Here is an 18,658-nt window from a genome sequence, read left to right as displayed (position 1 = left end):
CCCCTACAAAGCAGCTCCCTAAAGCAGGGTTCACAGGTAAGCCACCAGATAGGTCTTGAATCTCTCCAAAGAAGACAACTCCACAACCTCCCCGGGCAGCCTGCTGCAGTGCTCCATCACTCTCACCAGAAGAGGTTCTTTTACATATTGATGCAGAACTTCCTATGCTGCAGTTTACAGCCATTTCCCCCTGTCCCCACAGACCACTGAAAAGAGGTTGGACATACCCCCTTGTCTCTCACACTTAAGATACTTATTAACATCAGTAAGACCCCCACTCAGTCTACTTTTCTCAGGCTGAACAGGTCACTCAACCTTTCCTCATAGCAGAGATGCTTCAGGCCCTTTATCATCTTTGTGGCCCTCCGCTGGATTCCTTCCAGGACATCCCTGTCTTCTTTGTACCAGGGAGCCCAGAACTGGATACACTGCATCAGGTGAGGCCTGAGCAGTGCAAAGTAGGGGGGGGAAGATCACCTCCCTTGTCCTGCTGGCCATGGTCTTTTAAACACACCATAGGAACCCACTGGCCTTCTTGGACACCAGGGCACATTGCTGGCTCATGGCCAACCAGTCATCCACAAAGAAAAAAAACAAATGGAAACAAAGAAATGAGAAAGAAAATAGGAAACATTCAAATGTCTTAAATAGAATGATTTAGCTGCAAGAAAAAGTCAACTTTTAAAACAAATTCTAACTAAAAAGTTCTACAGCTTCTCTTGAAGCTGACAGTGAGGGAGAGGAATGAGGGCAGAGATACTTCTTTTAGAAGCACACCTTTCTGAAAAGACCTCAAAGACTGATGAAAGCTGTGTTATACACAGCGGGGAACAAAAACTGATACAAAAACAGAATCTAATTGTCCAGAAGGGCTATAAAAAAATAAAACCCACAGCTTTGGCATGAGTGAATCCTCATTGAAATGGACAAATGTGAAGCACCATCTACATTTATCCTTTCTTCCCTCAAAATAAAAAGTATGCAAAATTCATTACAAACTTCTGGCATTTCACTATGATTGTGTGCTGAGGACAACACAGCACCTCACCTACCTGCCTTTCTCAGACAACCTGAGAGCACAAAACATACGCTGAATTAACCAAAATACATCAATCCTGCAGAAATACAGCTGTCCTCCATAGTCACAACGTTTGTCTTTTGATAAAGCTATAAATACACAATCAAATGGCACAATGAAATCTAACATTTCCGAACAGCTCTAGAGAGTATCAACTTGTAAACTGAATTAGGTTGTTAAAAGTAAAAAAAAAAAAACAAACATTTACTAAAACATTACCTGTTTTAACTGCATCATGGTCAAGGTAAAAAGCGTTACAAATTGTTCTTCATACTGGCTTACACTGACACCTGCAATCTCTGTGAGGCACTTTAAAGAGACATTCCGAAACATGGGAACATTTAAGAACTATTGAGAAAAGAAAAGAAAGCGTTTTTTACAAAGGTGTTATATGGTACACATTTTGCAACTTTTAAACTGAAAAGCTGTCAGTAATTACATGCATACCTTGTATATTAGTGTGCTGATTAACTTAGTCTCAAATATATATCCCAGGGGAATCCAGTTCAGAAATCGTAGCAAAGTTTCCAAAGTCGCATGAACTAAAGGAGCATTTTGGGAGTTTTCCTGTGGGAACACATCAGTGAATATTACTAAGGCATAACTGGGAGGAGGTAGCGTGGAAGAGGTTAAAAAAAACTAATACTTACCATCACGAACTGACACAGTTGAAATATCTGAGAGAACTCATTGCACATACTATAAAAAAAAAAATAAATAAATAAATGAAGCACTCCCAAGTTCCCAAAACAATCCAAACTGTATTAATCAAAGCGCCTGTGACCACAACACAACTTCTGAATACCTACAAATCCTTGCTTCTTTACAAAAGACAATGCCAACAGCATATTTTTTTTGAAGAAGTCCAGTGGGATCAAGTGCATCCTCAACAACAAGTCTGCATGCAACACCAAGCTGAGTGGTACAGCTGACAAGCTGGAAGGAAGGGATGATATCCAGAGGGACATGCACAGGCTTGAGAGGTGGGCTCGTGCCAACCTCATGAAGTTCAGCAAGGCCAAGTGCAAGGTCCTGCACCTGGGTCAGGGCAATCCCAAGCACAGATACAGGTTGGGCAGAGAATGGCTTGGGAGCAGCCCTGAGGAGAAGGATTTGGGAGTGTCAGTTGATGAGAGATTCAGCATGAGCCAGCAACGTGTACCTGCAGCCCAGAAGGCCAACTGCATCCTGGGCTGCGTCAAGAGAAATGAGACCAGCAGGTCAAGGGAGGTGGTTCTGCCTCTCTACTCTGCTCTCGTGAGACCCCATCTGAAGTACTGTGCCCTGCTACGGAGCCCCCAACACAAGAAGGACATGGAGTTGTTGGAGTGGGTCCAGAGAAGGGCCACAAAGATAATCAGAGGGCTGGAGCACCTCCCAGCTGGGGCGCTTCAGCCTGGAGAAAAGAAGGCTCTAGGGGACCTTAGAGCGTACCTCAAGGGGGCCTACAATGAAAACTGGGGCAAGATTTTTTGTAAGGGCAAGTAGCAACAGCATAAGAAGCTAATGGCTTTCAACTGGAAAAGGATAAATTTAGACTGGATACTAGAAAGAAATTCTTGACTGAGAGGGTGGTGAGACACTAAAACAGGATGCCCAGTCTGGTCACGGATGCCCCTTCCAAGGCTGGAGGCGTCCAAGGCCAGGCTGGATGGGGCTGCAAGCAACCTGGTCTAGAGGGAGCTGTCCAGGCCAACAGCAGGAGGGTTGCAACTAGATGACCTTAAGGGTCATTTCCAACACAAACTATTCTATGTTTCCATGACCATCATGGGATGAGGCAGTCGCAATAATGCAGAAATATACGTTGCATGGGAACTGCTGAGTCACAGCCTGAACCACTGATTGATCACCTGGGGAAAGGACAGGGTCAGCCCTGGGAGCACAGGTGAAGGCAATTCAGCTGTGCAACCGGAAGGGGTGGAGCCTGGCTCCACCTCTCTTAGTCCCCACTTAAGGGCTGACTGCCACTGTAGAATAATCTCTGGTTGGAGACCCTTTTCTGTGAGTCTTGATCTTCAGAGATGGGTGAGCACGTTTACTTTCCTGTAAAATACCATCCTATCTCTGCTGGTCCCTTTGTAGTTACATTTTGTATTACCCCTCCACCTCGGTAGCCTTTCCAATTGTAACATATGTATAAACTAAGTTTTGTCCCACCTAACTGTACTGCTTTAAAGGAGGAGAAAAGAAGAATCACATTAAAAAAAAAAAAAAAAAAAAAACCACAGTAAACCACTTAAATCTCAGCTATAAAATTAGATATATCCTTTTACTGAAAACCTCCTAGCATGACAAACTATTTGCCAGTAAGCCCAGTATGCACTATTTATTAGTTATATTAAATAGTATACTTGCCTGTCTTTCAAATGCTTTGCTTTCACTTGAGTTATCTGGCCACTGGAGAAATCAAACACTTCTTCACTCAATAGCTTGAGGATCACCATGTTGTTCTGACAAAGGCTTTCACTAGTCCTGCTTGCTCCTACAATATCACTTATAAAAGTTGGCCAGTGCTTTGGCCATTCCTGTTTCAGAATCTGAAAAGTGAAACACCCGTATGTTAGGTACTTATGCAAAACCAAATGCTTCATGACAAGATTTAATGCTTCCTGAACTCCAACTTACCTGAACAAGAATCATGTTCAGTTTCCCAATATACACTTTCTCTTTCTGGAAAATGGAAAAGACAAGTCAAGTTATGCATAGTATTTACCTCCCTTTTTTTCCCCTGAGATAATTCACTTACTTCTACACATGTTGGATCAGATGACGTCTTGATAATTAGGCCAACAACATACTTTTTTATACCTGCAGAAGAATTGGAGAAATACTTTAACTCAGCCAGATATCACAAATAATGTTTCTGACTCAGGATTCTTGCCATATCATTAAAACAAGGCATAAGGCTGCAAGGCAATGCTAACTGAGTTGACTTAAAACCCATGTCACCTGTCATATGTGCTCCTGTCAACTGGCAAGTAAAACACTATTACTGCTGATAATCCTCCAGCCTATTTACATGTGTGTGTGCGTATCTGCAAAGGCATGTGTTTTGTTATAATGTATGCAGATAAGTTTTCTGTTGCAGTAAGCGCCCGTTCCGCTTCCCCGGGAGACCGTAGCTGGGCCAATTACTGAGGTGACACCAATGTGATGAGCAGCAAATGGCGTTTATTACACGTATACACTAGCTTATATAGCCTAAGTGCTTCGTTTACACCCCTAAGGGCACGAACCACCCATCTATCATAGAGCAGGGAGAGGGCCTAACGCGTCACACCCCGCGGGGGGGTCTCGCAGTCTCGCAGTTGCTGACAACAGTTTTCTTATTAAATTATTTAGCAAAATAACAGAAGTTCAAGATTAATAGTTAAGTTACCATATTCACTGCAGAAGAAATATCCCTCCTGCTTGTGTGGTGCTGACAAATTTTCTACATTCAGAAATCTCACAAATTAAGGAAACAGAAGTAGTTTTGCTAATTGTATACATTAACTCTATACTTTCTATGTGGCTCAAGACAATTCTTCTTTACTGAATGCAGTGCAGGCAAGCAGAAGGATTGGAAACTTATGTTTTAGAGTATATATGTATCTTGCTATTTGACTTAATGAAGCCAAAATCTAGTTGATGTATATTTCTTCAATGATAGTCAACAATACAGAAATAACACAGATTTTTTTTTTTTTTTTTTTTTAAGTTATCAGCAAACTAAAATGAGTTTAAGCCTTATTTTAAGAAATTTCATTTTTTTCCCCTAGCCACTACTCCTACATTATAAAACGTTCCTAGTACTTAAGCAAAATTAGCTGTTTTCTGCATTCTGGGCATGAACAAAACGAACATTTCATTCAGTTTTTAATTGCATTTTCAAGAAATCTGGGAACAACACATCTGGAAATTACACTATCAGTAGCATACCAGACAGCAGCTGCTCTGTGAGTGCTTCTGATGACAAATTAAGCTCTTCATCATTGTCAGCAAGGATCAATGCACACTAATTCAGAAGAATACTCAATAACAAAATATATCACTGACAAGCACTGGTCTAAGCCTGGCGTCATGGCCATCACCCCCTCAAGAAAAAACACACACACAAAAAAAAATCACACTTTGATGAAGTGTTAAAGCATCCAAACAGTACATAAGAAGTGTTCAGGACCAGAAGCTAAACTATTCATCTGCTAAGCTACTGAGAGATAATTCAACTTGTTGCAACTCTTTTCATTCCAGAAAGAATTTGAAAGTGAATGTTGTTCATAAAAACACTGTTCTGACATCAAAGCTGCCTATTTTTTATTTTAAATCTTGCTGCCCTAATAGAATTCACCTGTTCATTTACAATCTCAATGCCATGCTACCATCAATCCAGCCTTGAAAACATCTGCAGATGGAAATAGTTGCTCAGTTCTAAAGCTTATCCACTGGGAAAAAAAAAAAAAAAAAAAAAAAAGGCAACCACAGCAGAACAGAAAATCTAAAAGACTTGACAGTTCCTGAATGTCATGCTGCAGGCTTTTGAGCTCTTCCATTCATTCAGGTAATGGTCACATTTTTAATCCCTCAAACGTAGCAGCTACTGAAATCAAATGTTTTCTTTTTCCCCTTTTTGGCTTAAGCTACATTTTTCATGTAATTACTTATTTTTTTCTTTTAAGTTAAGAAGGAATATAGTTTCTGCTTTATATTTAACAGCCCTGTTTTTTTAATAGTCATTCCACAGATGAGATGAAAACACCATTGTTGAGACAGAACCCATAGTCCTAGCTCCTGTTGATGGAGTTGTTCATAGACTCAACTAGGAAAAAACTGGTTAACAAGAAGTCCAGTTCATTTCAGAATAGTTTGGAACCTACCTTCTGCCAACCTCACTCCAGTACTGCCTCAGAGGCAGCGCTCCTCCTCCTTGTGTCCCACAGCAGTTAACCAGTATGTTAGCCAAGCTCCGCCAGTAAGAAAGGTTCTACTTATTGCTAAGACTGGACACCAGGCCACTGTCAGAAGGCCTGGAATAGTGCTGCTGTTTGAATTTTCTGGTAAGCAAAATGCAAAAGGAGAGAACAAGGACACTGACAGAACACAGCAACTAGAGCTCTCCTTCAAGGCCTTTCCAAAGTTCCTGGACAAGTACTGCATATCACAGTCCTCACATGAAAGCAGCTCCCCTATAGAGGGAGACCTACAGGTAACAAACCACTTTCTGAAGGGAAAGCATTTTCACAGGTGAACCAAGCTAAATGCCAGAGCAAGGAGAGAGAGGAACATCACAATCACCACATTACTAAATTCTGTAGTCTGTCTAAACTGACAAATATCAAATATCCTAGTTTCAGCATAGGATATGCTTGCAGAAGCAATTATGTCTCATCTGGGCCACAATCTCAGAGCAATTCCTATCATAACAGAGGTCTGGCATGTCATCAGTATGTACACTTCAGGTACCTCTTCCATTTGAAAATGAACAAAGTTGTACAGTCAACTCAAGTTTCATAATGAGGAAGTGCTTATCCATTCTGACTCAAAGTATTCCAGACAAGCTTTCTCTGTTCACAGGAACAGAATTTTATTTCACACCCCACGATTAATGAAGTGTATCACTGAATTGCAAGACCAAGAAGCTTTTTATTTCTGGGCAGGTTTTCACACAATAAGAGAAAATCCTATTGAGACCACAGCACATATATCAAATGACATCCTTCGTAAGTACTATTAAAACACAAACTCTGCATTAGAGGAGTACAGGTCTGGCAACAGGACAAGAAGAGCTTAAAATTAAAAGCCATTTAAAAATAAAAGTAAATTTAATAATGGGGATTCACATCTAAATAACATCTTCTGAATAAAGCTCATTTCACTGCTTATATTTGAGATCCTAGGCCGGAGTTAAAACCTCCCGATGCTAAACCAGAAGTGAACAAAACCCTGGCTAACTTCAAGGCCCAAAAAGAGATTCCAATGTGTAACTCCAGGTACAGCTAAGGTAAGATCTCAAAGGAAAGATTATAGCGTTCAGGTTCTGTAATTACTGATATTTGTTTACTTCTCCAGGATTTTCGGACAGGTTGTCTTTTTACATCACTGATGCTCAATTCAGATCAACACATCAACTGATAAACACTGCTACTGCTACAAGAGAAGAATACTACTTTGTAATAAACACATGTAGTTCCTTCATAATAAAAAGAAAATTTTTCAGCTGTATTTACTATACAAATTGAATCACACATACTAAGTTTTACAAACTAAGATACAAGCAGAATTAACTGATTTGTGAAGGACTTTGTTACAAAGTATTACTTTGTGACATTGAATTTTCGTTTCCTGCAACCCCTATTTCACTAGTCACACTTCAAACCAGAAAACACTACCAACCAAAGGAGCCAGAAACCTTTATTCAACCAGTCTTCTCATCTCTCAGGTAATTAAACTGTCCAATTAAGTTAAGAGCAGTTATCTTGTACCAGCTGGCATAATAAAAACAAAATCCCAGCAACCATGACCAAAGACTAGATCAAACGAGACGAGAACATCTAGGCCAACATGGATCAAATATCATGGTACACCAAGCATTTAGCTGCTCTTCTACTGATGTACTGGAAAAAAAGAATTAAACGCCACCTGACTCATTTCTCCTAAAACAAGTGAATTTTACAATTCCTCTTTGGCTTGTAAAAATATTCCAGAAGATTTTACTAAAAGATAGATATCTGTTGGGATGAAGGATACTTTTTTCTTCTGCAATCTTCAGAAGCACAAAAGGCAGGGAAAATAAAAATAGAATAGTGTAAGTTATCATCAGGTGATTACACAACTTCAGACAGTAATTTTATCTTGTCATGTATTCAGCCACTTACTGCATCTGCTCAGATGATCACAACTAGTCAAACAATATTACCATGCTTACTAAAAGTGAAATAAAATACAAAATACCATCTCAAATTCTGGAAGTGATGTCCAAGTCACATATGCATAATTCGACATCTGAAATCCAGACGTGATAACATGATCCAATGCACAGCCAAGCATCACCTCAGCACAACCACTTATCCGTTCTATGCATTAAGAATTTTTAAAACTTGAAATCACTTTTGTAGTCTATTTTTGGCCCTTATTCTGTCCCAAACTATCAAATAAGTCTCCCAGTTCAACTTCTCCTATCTGACTATAGCTTCCTCCAACAGGCATCAGTAAGGTGACCGTTAACTAATTCAACCTGCTGACTCCTCCCTGCTTTGCTCCAACAGCCAAAAACTTTGAGACAAGTTCCAAATGCTGAACATAAGTGTTCACACTCAGGAAAATGGAAACACGTGAAATTTTTAAGTGCAAACAAAAGATAACTTCAAGGTTCTCCCTCAGCTTCTCAAAAAGGCACGATTCTGTTTGAGCCTTCACTTTTTTTCTTAGAAGTCTGTAAGGCTGCTTCTAACAGCACGTAAGTGAAACCTTTTCCAAAAGCTAGGCTACATCTGTTTTAAAGTGGAGGTGAGGAAAATAATCACAAACATTGAAATTTCCCTCTCCAAAAATGTGTTTTACTGACATTTACTATTACATTCCCATCAATAAACTGGCAGTGAAACTTCTGATCATATATTCACAATGTTAAAAACAGCTCATGGCAGAACATGGAAATTCAATTAATGAGTTCTGAGAACAGTATTTCATAAAGACCAAGTATAAAATGGTGACAAGTTTTGAAAGTAGTTCAACTTAGCGTTCCGAAATCTGTTTCATGACTTGACAGAAAGCTTTGAACATGCATTAATCCTACACCAGGGGATTACTCTAACAAACCTCTTGCTATTTAACACATACTGCAACACATAAAGGAGGAAAGATTGTTTAATCACAGAATATCCTGAATTGGAAGGGACCCACAAGAATTTGAGTCCAGCTCCACAGAAGACCACCCAAAAAACTAATTAATCTGCCTGAGAAACACTGCCCTAACTCTTACTATTCTAAAATAATTATGACTGGTTAGAAGTTTAAATAAGTTTAATCAGCGTATGCTACCATAGTCTATAAAAAAAATTAAGAGTACATTGGTGGAGCTGTGCACATAGTCCAGACAGGCTGAAGACTGCCCAGTACAGAGAATCCGAACTTCTACTTCAAAGGCAGAAGCCAGCCCTCTTCAGATTAAGTCTCACCTACAGATCAATGCATCACTGCAGCAGTGGTGTTTCGAAAAGCATCAGCTGATGTTTTTACCTTCTTATAACGCTTACAGAATCCTAGTTGCCCACCATCCTAGTGAAACCACTACTGCAGAAGCGCAAGACATGGTGTGATACAGAAATGCACAGACAGCCTTACTTCGTGACAAAAAGCCTAATGAGAACTTGAGAATTACTTACATGTTACATGTTCTAAATCTCAACAAAAAACGTAAGAGGAAAAGACAAAATACAAGTGTAAGAGGTAAGCACAAAAATCTTCCTACCTTCACACTGGTTCCTTGGAAGAATCTTCCATCTTGTTTTTATCACATTTTCCAATATTTGCAGTCCATAATACTGAAATTGGAGAAGAACAAAATGTGAGCGTGTTACTGTAGGACTAACTCCCTGTCAGGATTTTCATTCAATCAGACATTCACATGTAACATCTAAGGCTTCAAGAATATTAAACTAAAAAACTTATTAAATATGTCTATTCACCCGTTTATTCAAATTTCATGCATTTTTTTCCATTTTATTTTTGCTATACTAAATCCTGCTGTTTGATCATGCTCACACCAGGAGAAAAAAAAAAAAAAAAAAAAAAAGAAAAAATCTCTCTGGTAGACAATTTTGGCCATCTGGAAAGGAGGAAGTAGCAGCCAGATAAGAATTTGCATCATAATTGACTGTCCATATGTTCAAGTACTATCACAACCAGGCTCCTAAAATATTTAGTAGCTTGGACGGTTTCAAGTGTCCTATCATTCCTCTAAGAGCTGAAAAAAAAATAAATAAATAAAAAAAATCATGTCTTATCACATGTTCTGATGCTGGCACTTTCTAAGGAAAGTACTTCCCAAATTTCACTGGTGTGTTACTTTAGGAACAGCAAGACAACCCACAGGTTTATTCAATTTCAATACCCACCCCAATATGGCAGCTATTTCTACTATTTAAAGATGAACTTTTGTGCTCAGTCAAAACATGCATAAGTTTTTATTTTATTTTACTTTTTATTTTATTTATTACCTTCCAGGAATTCCTTCCTAGGTTCTTTGCCGAAAATGTTATACGTGCAAAGGAACTGGTAAGGCCACTCCCTCTGCCCATTTGTCCCTACTGTCAACTCACAGTAACAGGGAGAAAAGTTTTGATGTGATCACGGAACATAAAACCCCATTAGCATGAATAGACAGCAGAGAAAAGGAGATGAGGAATTTTGCAATAGTTTTATCAGCATAAGATCAGAAGGAATACAATAAATCACATCAATACCTGAAAGGTAAACTCATGTTTATAAAACTAAAAGTTTGGCTGAGAATAAGAGTTCTTCTTTAAAATGGTTAGTTGTTATATAAAGTAGGATCATTAACATTTCAACCAAAGGGATCACATAAACTTCAGTTTAATATAAGAAAAAAAAAAACAAAAGAAACAATAGAGAACAAACCACAATGTAGGTTGTCCCAAACTACATTGTTTTATTAAAATCTTTGCTGTTTTCATCTTAACATAACCTACGTTCCCCACATGCTTCCCTCTGCGACCCAAAAACTCTCAGTAGAATCACGTGCAGACCCTGGATTTGCAAACCAGTGTCGTCTTTCAAGATGTTGGGGTACAGAGAAAAAATTGAAATTATGGAAAATTGTCAAGTTTTTGGGTTTTTTTTTCCAGTAATAGCAACAGAAGTTTATAAACTGCATATTAATCTTTAAGTTTACAAGTAATTAAACATAAAAGCTAAATTAAATCAAGGGAATGTTCATACAGAAAAATGTATGAAACTGTTTAAGAAAAATGTTTCACAGGCAGTGACTTCAGTCACTGACCTAGGTATATGCCATTTTGTACCTGATCTACACAAAAAAATACAAAACATTCAAAAATGCTTCTAACAACCTTGCGAGTATGACTACTTATAAGACAGGGTTAATCTTCCTGAAGCAGAAGCTACTTGTTTTATTTCTAGCTTGTACAGGCACACCTATTAAGAGGCTTTCCATGTAACAGTTAAGCAAAAACAGTATGTTTGCTTCCAAACATTTTCCGCAAGTCAACTTCATTGGCTTTAAAATCAGAATGGCAAGTTAAGTATCATTTTACAAGAGTTAAGAAATTTTCTAGAAATCAAGGGCAGAACTCATCTTCAGTCTTTTTTCTTCCCTTAGAATTTCATTCAAGTACTAGAAATGTCTTTTTTTTTTTTAAATGAAAGCTGCCACACCTTTTCCCCATTATGTACTTAAGTACCCAATTTAAAATCACATACTTAAAAGCCATAAAGGTTCCTTGTCTACATTTCTACAGATTTCTGCACATGTGATTTGAGTTCTGCCTTCTGCCAGCCTCTTGTTCATCTCCTCTCACTTTTGATATTAGTATTATTCATTTCTAATATTTGTGAGGGAACTGAAATGGGATCAGTAATAAAATCACCATAAATGACCTCTACGCATGCATCCTTCTTGCCACATTGTGTTAGAAGCATGGTGTGTTGTTTTTTGTTGTTGTTGCTGTTTTAAATTGAAGTTACTTTTGATATAGTGATTGCAAAAATTTGTGTTATCTTCATACCAAGGAAGTACCAAAATGTCCAAAAAAAAAAAAAGTCACTGATGTCAATTTTAAATTCTGCCATCTGAAGTAACAGAAGTATTTTTATTAAGTCAAACAATACACGTAAACACATTTAAACTCAGCATAAAACAGAACCCTTTCCAATATGCATTTTCTTAGTTTACTCTAATTGTTCAGTAGCAATTCACTGCCAAGTTATGAAGATGAGGGACAGGTAACAGCAAAGACTGAAAGAAACCCTATAAAATGATCCCTATGGTAGAAATTTCTATGATACCCTTATTACTTACTCTATGCACCAAATCCCCTCCCACCCACCTCCCAAGAAACAAAAACAATTGATGAACAGAATTCAGTTAAAGGGAATCAAAAGGGTAGACCTTGTGGAGGCCTGCCGTCAAAGCCTAGCTGTGTCAGTTGCACAGGAAGACACCCCTTTTCTTCCTATTACAAGCAATCAACATAATGGAACATTATGATTAATATCAGGTAGTGTTAACAGCTTTAATTAAAGAAAAAATATGATTGCATAAAAGCCAAATGTCATAGTGCATAAATTTAGCACCAAATAATTTGCAATTTATGTAAATGGAAGAATTCTTTACCTGTTGCTTTCTTTCTGTTCCTCAAATCATCTCATTTTTCACAAGACAAATTTGAGTTTTTAAAAATACTGTTGGTAAATCAACTTAAAAATTAGTAATGTCTGTCAGTATAATAAGCAAAGTTTACCAGGCAAGCAAACAGGCAAACACCGTTACTTAAAGGTCAGCACTTTGAGGAAGTTCTTTAAATTCTTTTTTCCTAAACTTTTAAGCAATGAAAAGAATTGAACTTTTTCATGAGTACCTCCTGAATTCAGAGACCATCCAATCACTGTCATTTTCTGTTCAAATACTGTGTATCAAGCAGAAAACCATGCCTATCAATTACTTAAAATAATAATCATCAACCTTAATACTGTGCAAACATTTCAATCAATTTTTCAGTTCAAACTGCAGAAGTCTTATTTTAAGGTAAAACCTGTAAAGGCATAGTCAACAACTGAATGCTATCCCTTTTTGACACTATCACAACGGATGGATTTACAGTAGTAGTACAAAGCAAGTTTGTTTTCTGTATTAGTAAGGACTAATCTCATACTACAAAGAGTTTGAGGTACTTAACTTTCATCAACTGCTCAAAATAATGGTCTAATACAGTTTCTATTTTGTCTTCAATATACTTAGGGACAAATTATCTCCTCACTTACACGGACATGGCTCTCATTCACATCAAAGACAGCCAAGCACTTAACCAAGAACAGAATGTGGCTCTAAGACTTTGCATTACATGTATACACCAGTCTTTGAACTGGCATTATACTTATATATGTGCCTTGAAGAAAAAAAGAAAAAAAAACAACCTATTTCCAATTCAACTCTTCCTTATTTTCTTTCCCCTCCTTTTTTTTAAAAAAGGAGAAATACTCTCGTGAACATAAAAGGAGATTTAAATATTTTATCCACTTACAGTTTCTGTTTAAAGCCACCTTTGGGAAGAAGACAATGAAGACGTGGTTTGAATAAAGAGTCTATGGCTAAAAATGAGATACCTTCCTCAAAGTTCATGAGTGGAAGAAAGATGAAAACCAAATAAGTAAAAGTTTATTTGCTTACTTTGGTATTCATATTCTGAGAGAACTCCAAAATAGTATCAACTCTTGTCCATGCATCAGGATGTTCTTTTAAGTGAGTCAAGACTTCTTGAGCCATTCTTTGCTAAAAGCAAGTTTGGAAAAAAAAAAAAAAAGTATTAGCATAGGATTATTTTAGGAAACATATAGTATAATCAAATATATTAGCATCATGTCACCTTTAAATCATGTATTCAAGACTTAGTCAGAACAAAATGAGAAGCAGTAAGTTCACAGATTTCCTTCTGCCAATTACGATTTATTAATGCACTAAAGCAAGATGGTCACTGACTTACTCCCACTCTTCCATACTGAATGGTTAATCTAGACCAACACCAAACGTGAGAAATGCACACACACGAAGTGTACTAGGGATGGAACCTGGCTTCCATTCAAGAAATCTTCTTGATAAAATTTTATTCAAGGGCACCCCAGCTTTCTGTTCCATTTTATTTTGAAAAACCAAAGACCAGAACCAGAAGTCACCATTTCCTCTACTTGAGAGGAATCTCCTGATATATCCACTATCTTACAAAAGCAGAAACTATTTATTGGGGGACAACAGGCCAGCTGGTCACACTAATCCTTTGTTTTTTCCTTGAGACTGACATAGCCAATTATTAAACTAGTTTCCCCAGCTCCAGTAACTTGCAAAACCTTCTCATCTGAGTCAGTTATGCATATAAACAGCTGAACTCATTTAAGATATCTTTCTCAGACATGCACTTTCATGAACATCTTTTTAGGAAGCCTAATGTTAGCCATTTTCAAAGATGCAGTGTACTGACAAACCCTGCTGCAAACTGCACCACCTACAAGCATCAGACACTGCCTCCCAGCAATACAAGTTCCAAGTTACAAGAAACACATAATGTGAAAATTAACAGAACTTAACTCATTCTTTCAGAGCAGTGCAGATCCAATTCAATGGAATTAAAACAGTTACTGCTTTAACTTCCCCATTTACAACTTTACTACAGATACACAGATTTTCAGTTAGCTACAAGAATATACTTGAGCTGGTGGGGGAAAAAAAAAAAAAAAAAAAAGGAAATCCCTTCATTCCTTTCCCAACACAGAAACCCCATCAAGACTCAGAATCAACGAGATGAAATAAAAATTCTGAGCTGAAACACTATACAGCAAGGATGTATGAAGTACCTATGCCATACCAGCATCTCTACTTAAGACAACTCACTACAGTAGAGCATTTCCCAGTCCAGTACTGACTTGGAATTGCATGTCCTCGTAAGTGCCATATGCAGTAATACCACACATACATTCTTTACTTAAAAAGGCAGTACAACTATATTCATACAGTTCCACAGAGGTAAAACGTTCAGCAGTTTTGATGTAGTTCAGTTGTACTAAGAAAGAAAGAATCACTTACTTCCAGGCTCAACTTGAGTGCACTTTTATACTGAACCTTCTTAGCGCTTCTAATATTGGCGACATACCACAGAATCAAGCGTCAATACCAACAAGAAACATGATCAGTATCCTTCTCCCAGGTCCTATGAAGTACACTCCCTTACCCACTATTATCTAACATGATTGGACAGCAGCTCCTGTACAAGCAATAATGCTTAACCAGATTGAAACCTCACCGTTTTGTTGCCACAAAAGGAAAAACCAGCAAGCAAATAACCTGGCACATGACAGTCTAACAAACCAACGGAATTTAACTTTCTGTGATGAGCATGACAGTTTTGAGCTGTCTCAAAACTTCTTACTCATGCGTTGGGGCCTTTTCTTCTCAGAAAATACACACAAAAAGCTGAGGAAAAAAAATCTCCAAGTCAAGGACAGAATAGAGCTTTTATTTGCCTATGACACATCTGCAGATAATTTTGCAAGCAATAATAAGAATTAAGCAGAAGACAGGAGATATTCAAAGATGATAATTAAGGGGAAGAAGACCAATACACTTGAAAGCAAGTTCAGCATGGGCTATCCAGACCACATCATAAGCTTTTTCACATTCCAGAAATACCGTTTATAATACCTTAACGCTTAGTATCCCTCAAATTTTATTATTCTTGTCTCCTTTCATGTCATGTTCAGAGCTGTCAGACTCTACAATAAAGTGCTTTTCCCTGCAGGAACTTTCAAACTTGTCTTGGAAAAAAAGTAAAAACTCACAGATATTCACTGAAAAATGCCTGGGTCTCTGGTAAAGTACTGAAATAGCAAACCAATTAAACATGAAAGTATAACATATTAGTACACCTATTTGTAAGTTTATATCATAATTCACTTTTGCCAATTAACAGCTTCTTTGTGAAGTAGGGCAGTGAACTGGCCTATGACTAGATAAGACTAAGTGTTCAGTATTAAGAGTGAAGTCTAATTGAATGCTTATACAGTAATGTAATACTTACACAGAACTTGCTTAGTATCCATACCTAAGTTTTCTGAAATTCATAGCTTGCAACCTAAGGCTTTCAGCAAGTTAGACAAAGAAAGACATCCAATTCCACTCAGAGGATAAGAAAGTTTCATCCTTCAGCAGAAGGAGATACTAGCAAGTTAACAACAAGTGCATCCCTGCCAGCATATAGAGGAAGGTTCCAATGAGGAAGAAGGCCCCAGTTCTAAACGTTACTGTTGGTCTGAACCTACGTGTGATGTTTGATCCTATGATACATCACCAGTATTAGAACCAATAAGAAGGTCCGGTACAAAACTTAGAAGAATTTGACCCAAACTCTGACGCAGGAATGCTACAGTTGAAATGAGTGGAAAGAACTGTGTGCTGGAATCCAGAAAGGGCATCATCTCCCTCCATGATGGGACTGCTAACTGCAAGTGGATAGTCTCTGGTAGTATGAGTGGGACCCCTACGAAGATGAAGCAAGGGGCTCATTTAAGTGACACAACTTCTCCCAATGTAAGAACAATGGAAATTAGACCACCATATTTAGAGTTAATCCTTTAGTCTTAAAATACTACAAGCACCACCTGTATAGCAAACAAACATGCCACTTACAGAACAAGTACTCAAAAGTCTCTACTACTGAAGGCAAAAGCTAGAAGTAGCTTTCTGCGACATGGTAATTTAAAAAGCTACAGCTTTTTTATTTTTACTTGGGATTTAGGAATCTGAAATTGCAAGTGTCTCAAAAAAAAATAATCACGGGATTTTAGAGCCCACTGGAATTTACACTAATAAGCCATACACAAGCTTTTAATTAGAAATACACAAACTAAATACAAGCAAGTATATTTTTGTTTATTCTAATAGTTGGAAGGAGAGAAGGAAAAACATCAGCTACTCATCTCAATTTATTTTTATTGTAGCACAATAATACATTAGTAATAGTTGCTTGACACTGAAACTCTCAGTTTCTTAAGCATGGACAATTAAAACTTGCCATAAAAGAAACTATGCTAACACCCTTGTAACAATACTTGCTTTCAACATTGAGTCTTTTTTCCCCCACAGTTCAAGAAATCAATAAAAGCAACAAAATATGAGATTCAGTTTCAACACAGTATGTTTGCATACACTCTCCTTCTCAGACTTCACACTTCCTACTAAGGCCAGAGAATAGTGTGAGAATAATCTATGGAGGGGAAAAAAAAAAACACCAAAAAACACAGTAACGGGAAAAAAAATAGATAAGGGCAAAATCTTCTCTTAATACCTCTAATATGCTTTTTAGTAAGTATAAATATCCAAACACTAAAAATATTTCTCTTCAGTACAGTCCTTCAGTGAGGCCAATACTGAGGCTCTGACTTTATAGTCCCATCCAGAATAATAACAGGCAATTCAGACTTTCCTGAAACATTAAGGTACAGAGGGTGAGCTGCGAGCAAAGACGCTCATGCTAAGCTGCACTTGCTCATCTCTTATAACAGCAAAAGGCATGCTAGGAACAGAAACACGATGAACTAATACTTCAACATTAATTGCACCAGGACTACTTTAAACACAGGCATATGATATTCTTGCCACCAGCACAGAAAATCCATAAAGAGTAATATTTTTATTCCAGTAAATTAATTTTGCTCAACTGATTTGCTGCTAGTATTGAACATATCCATAAACATAGGTTCCAAGTTCACATTACCTGTGCACCTTCTCCATGGTACAAGCAGTTCACCACATTGTCCAGAAGATTGATATCCAGTTTCTGATTAAAATCCAGCAGCTGACGAGCTGCATGGTCCGCTAACATTGTCATAATTGCTGGCATAGATTACTGGAAAAAAAAATATATATTTTTTTTTTAATCAATAAAATTATTGTCAGATGTAATCACATAAAATGCTGCCACCAAAGCATCATTTAAGTGAGACAAACCTAGCAGTACTGAATGGCACAACATTCCTACCATTGCTAAGCAAGCACCAGGACAAACCTGTACTTAAAATTCATATAATACTACCTTAACCTAATTCTCAGGGTGCTCAGCAGGTACAACGCATAATGGCAGTTTAACTAACCAGTGAGCTATATAACCAAGCAAGCTAAGCAACTTTTTATTAAGTAAGCAGCAGCCCCTACTACAAGTATTCAGCCTCTGAATATGTGTAAATGAGTAAGTTTGATAGTACATACTTCTCGCATCATTACAATCAAAACGCACCCTAGTGATCTCAGGAGAATTTTAAGCTCTCAAGAAAAATGTGCACATTTGCAAATCCAGTTCTGAAAGCTTTTCAACGAACAGTTACAGAAGTGGAGCATCACCTACATACTTGGTAAAAGTTAAAGAGATCATTTTTCATATACTTGGGAAAACAGCTCACAAACTATCTAAATAGAAGCAAGAAATTATGACTGAAATTAAGAAAGCTGTCTGCTTGAAGCCATTTAACATAAAGTGACAGCAAATTAAGCATACCACTTTAGAGCACCTAGTGGAATTCTACTGAAAATCCTGCTGCAGTTTTCAGGCCCTTAACACCCCCAACGCAAGTACCAACTTCTCATCCCAGGCCTAGCAGCCCTGCATTATGAAAAGACAGAGCTATACATAATCGTGCATGCACACCAGCTTACTAGCTGGTGACTGGTAGAAAATGAAGGTGTTCACAAACAGTAAGCAAGCAAGCCAAAGCCACAAAGCTGTGCATCAGAAGTTATACACCACTCTGGCCTTTTCACATCACCATGCAGCAGCTGACCAACTGCACTGGTCTCCT

The 18,658-nt window shown here is 37.8% G+C and overlaps 1 protein-coding gene across 2 annotated transcripts in view; it reads right to left on the bottom strand.

Moving 5' to 3' along the window:
- XPO1 (exportin 1) overlaps window positions 1-17,706 on the bottom strand; it is a gene marked incomplete at both ends in the record, with an annotated part of 32,472 nt that extends 14,766 nt beyond the window's left edge. For both annotated transcript variants that reach the window (XM_079550593.1, XM_079550594.1), the window contains 9 exons: window positions 1,298-1,426; window positions 1,526-1,645; window positions 1,729-1,777; window positions 3,437-3,618; window positions 3,707-3,751; window positions 3,828-3,889; window positions 9,531-9,603; window positions 13,488-13,589; window positions 17,581-17,706. In XM_079550593.1, the coding sequence (XP_079406719.1) occupies window positions 1,298-1,426; window positions 1,526-1,645; window positions 1,729-1,777; window positions 3,437-3,618; window positions 3,707-3,751; window positions 3,828-3,889; window positions 9,531-9,603; window positions 13,488-13,589; window positions 17,581-17,706 (888 nt within the window). The remainder of the gene's footprint in view (window positions 1-1,297; window positions 1,427-1,525; window positions 1,646-1,728; window positions 1,778-3,436; window positions 3,619-3,706; window positions 3,752-3,827; window positions 3,890-9,530; window positions 9,604-13,487; window positions 13,590-17,580) is intronic.
- Between the last annotated feature and the right edge of the window lie 952 nt (window positions 17,707-18,658).

This window comes from Tetrao urogallus (genome assembly GCF_951394365.1).
Source record: "Tetrao urogallus genome assembly, chromosome: 2".
Classification (NCBI taxonomy): Eukaryota; Metazoa; Chordata; class Aves; order Galliformes; family Phasianidae; genus Tetrao; species Tetrao urogallus.
This window is presented reverse-complemented; position numbering and strand designations above follow the sequence as displayed.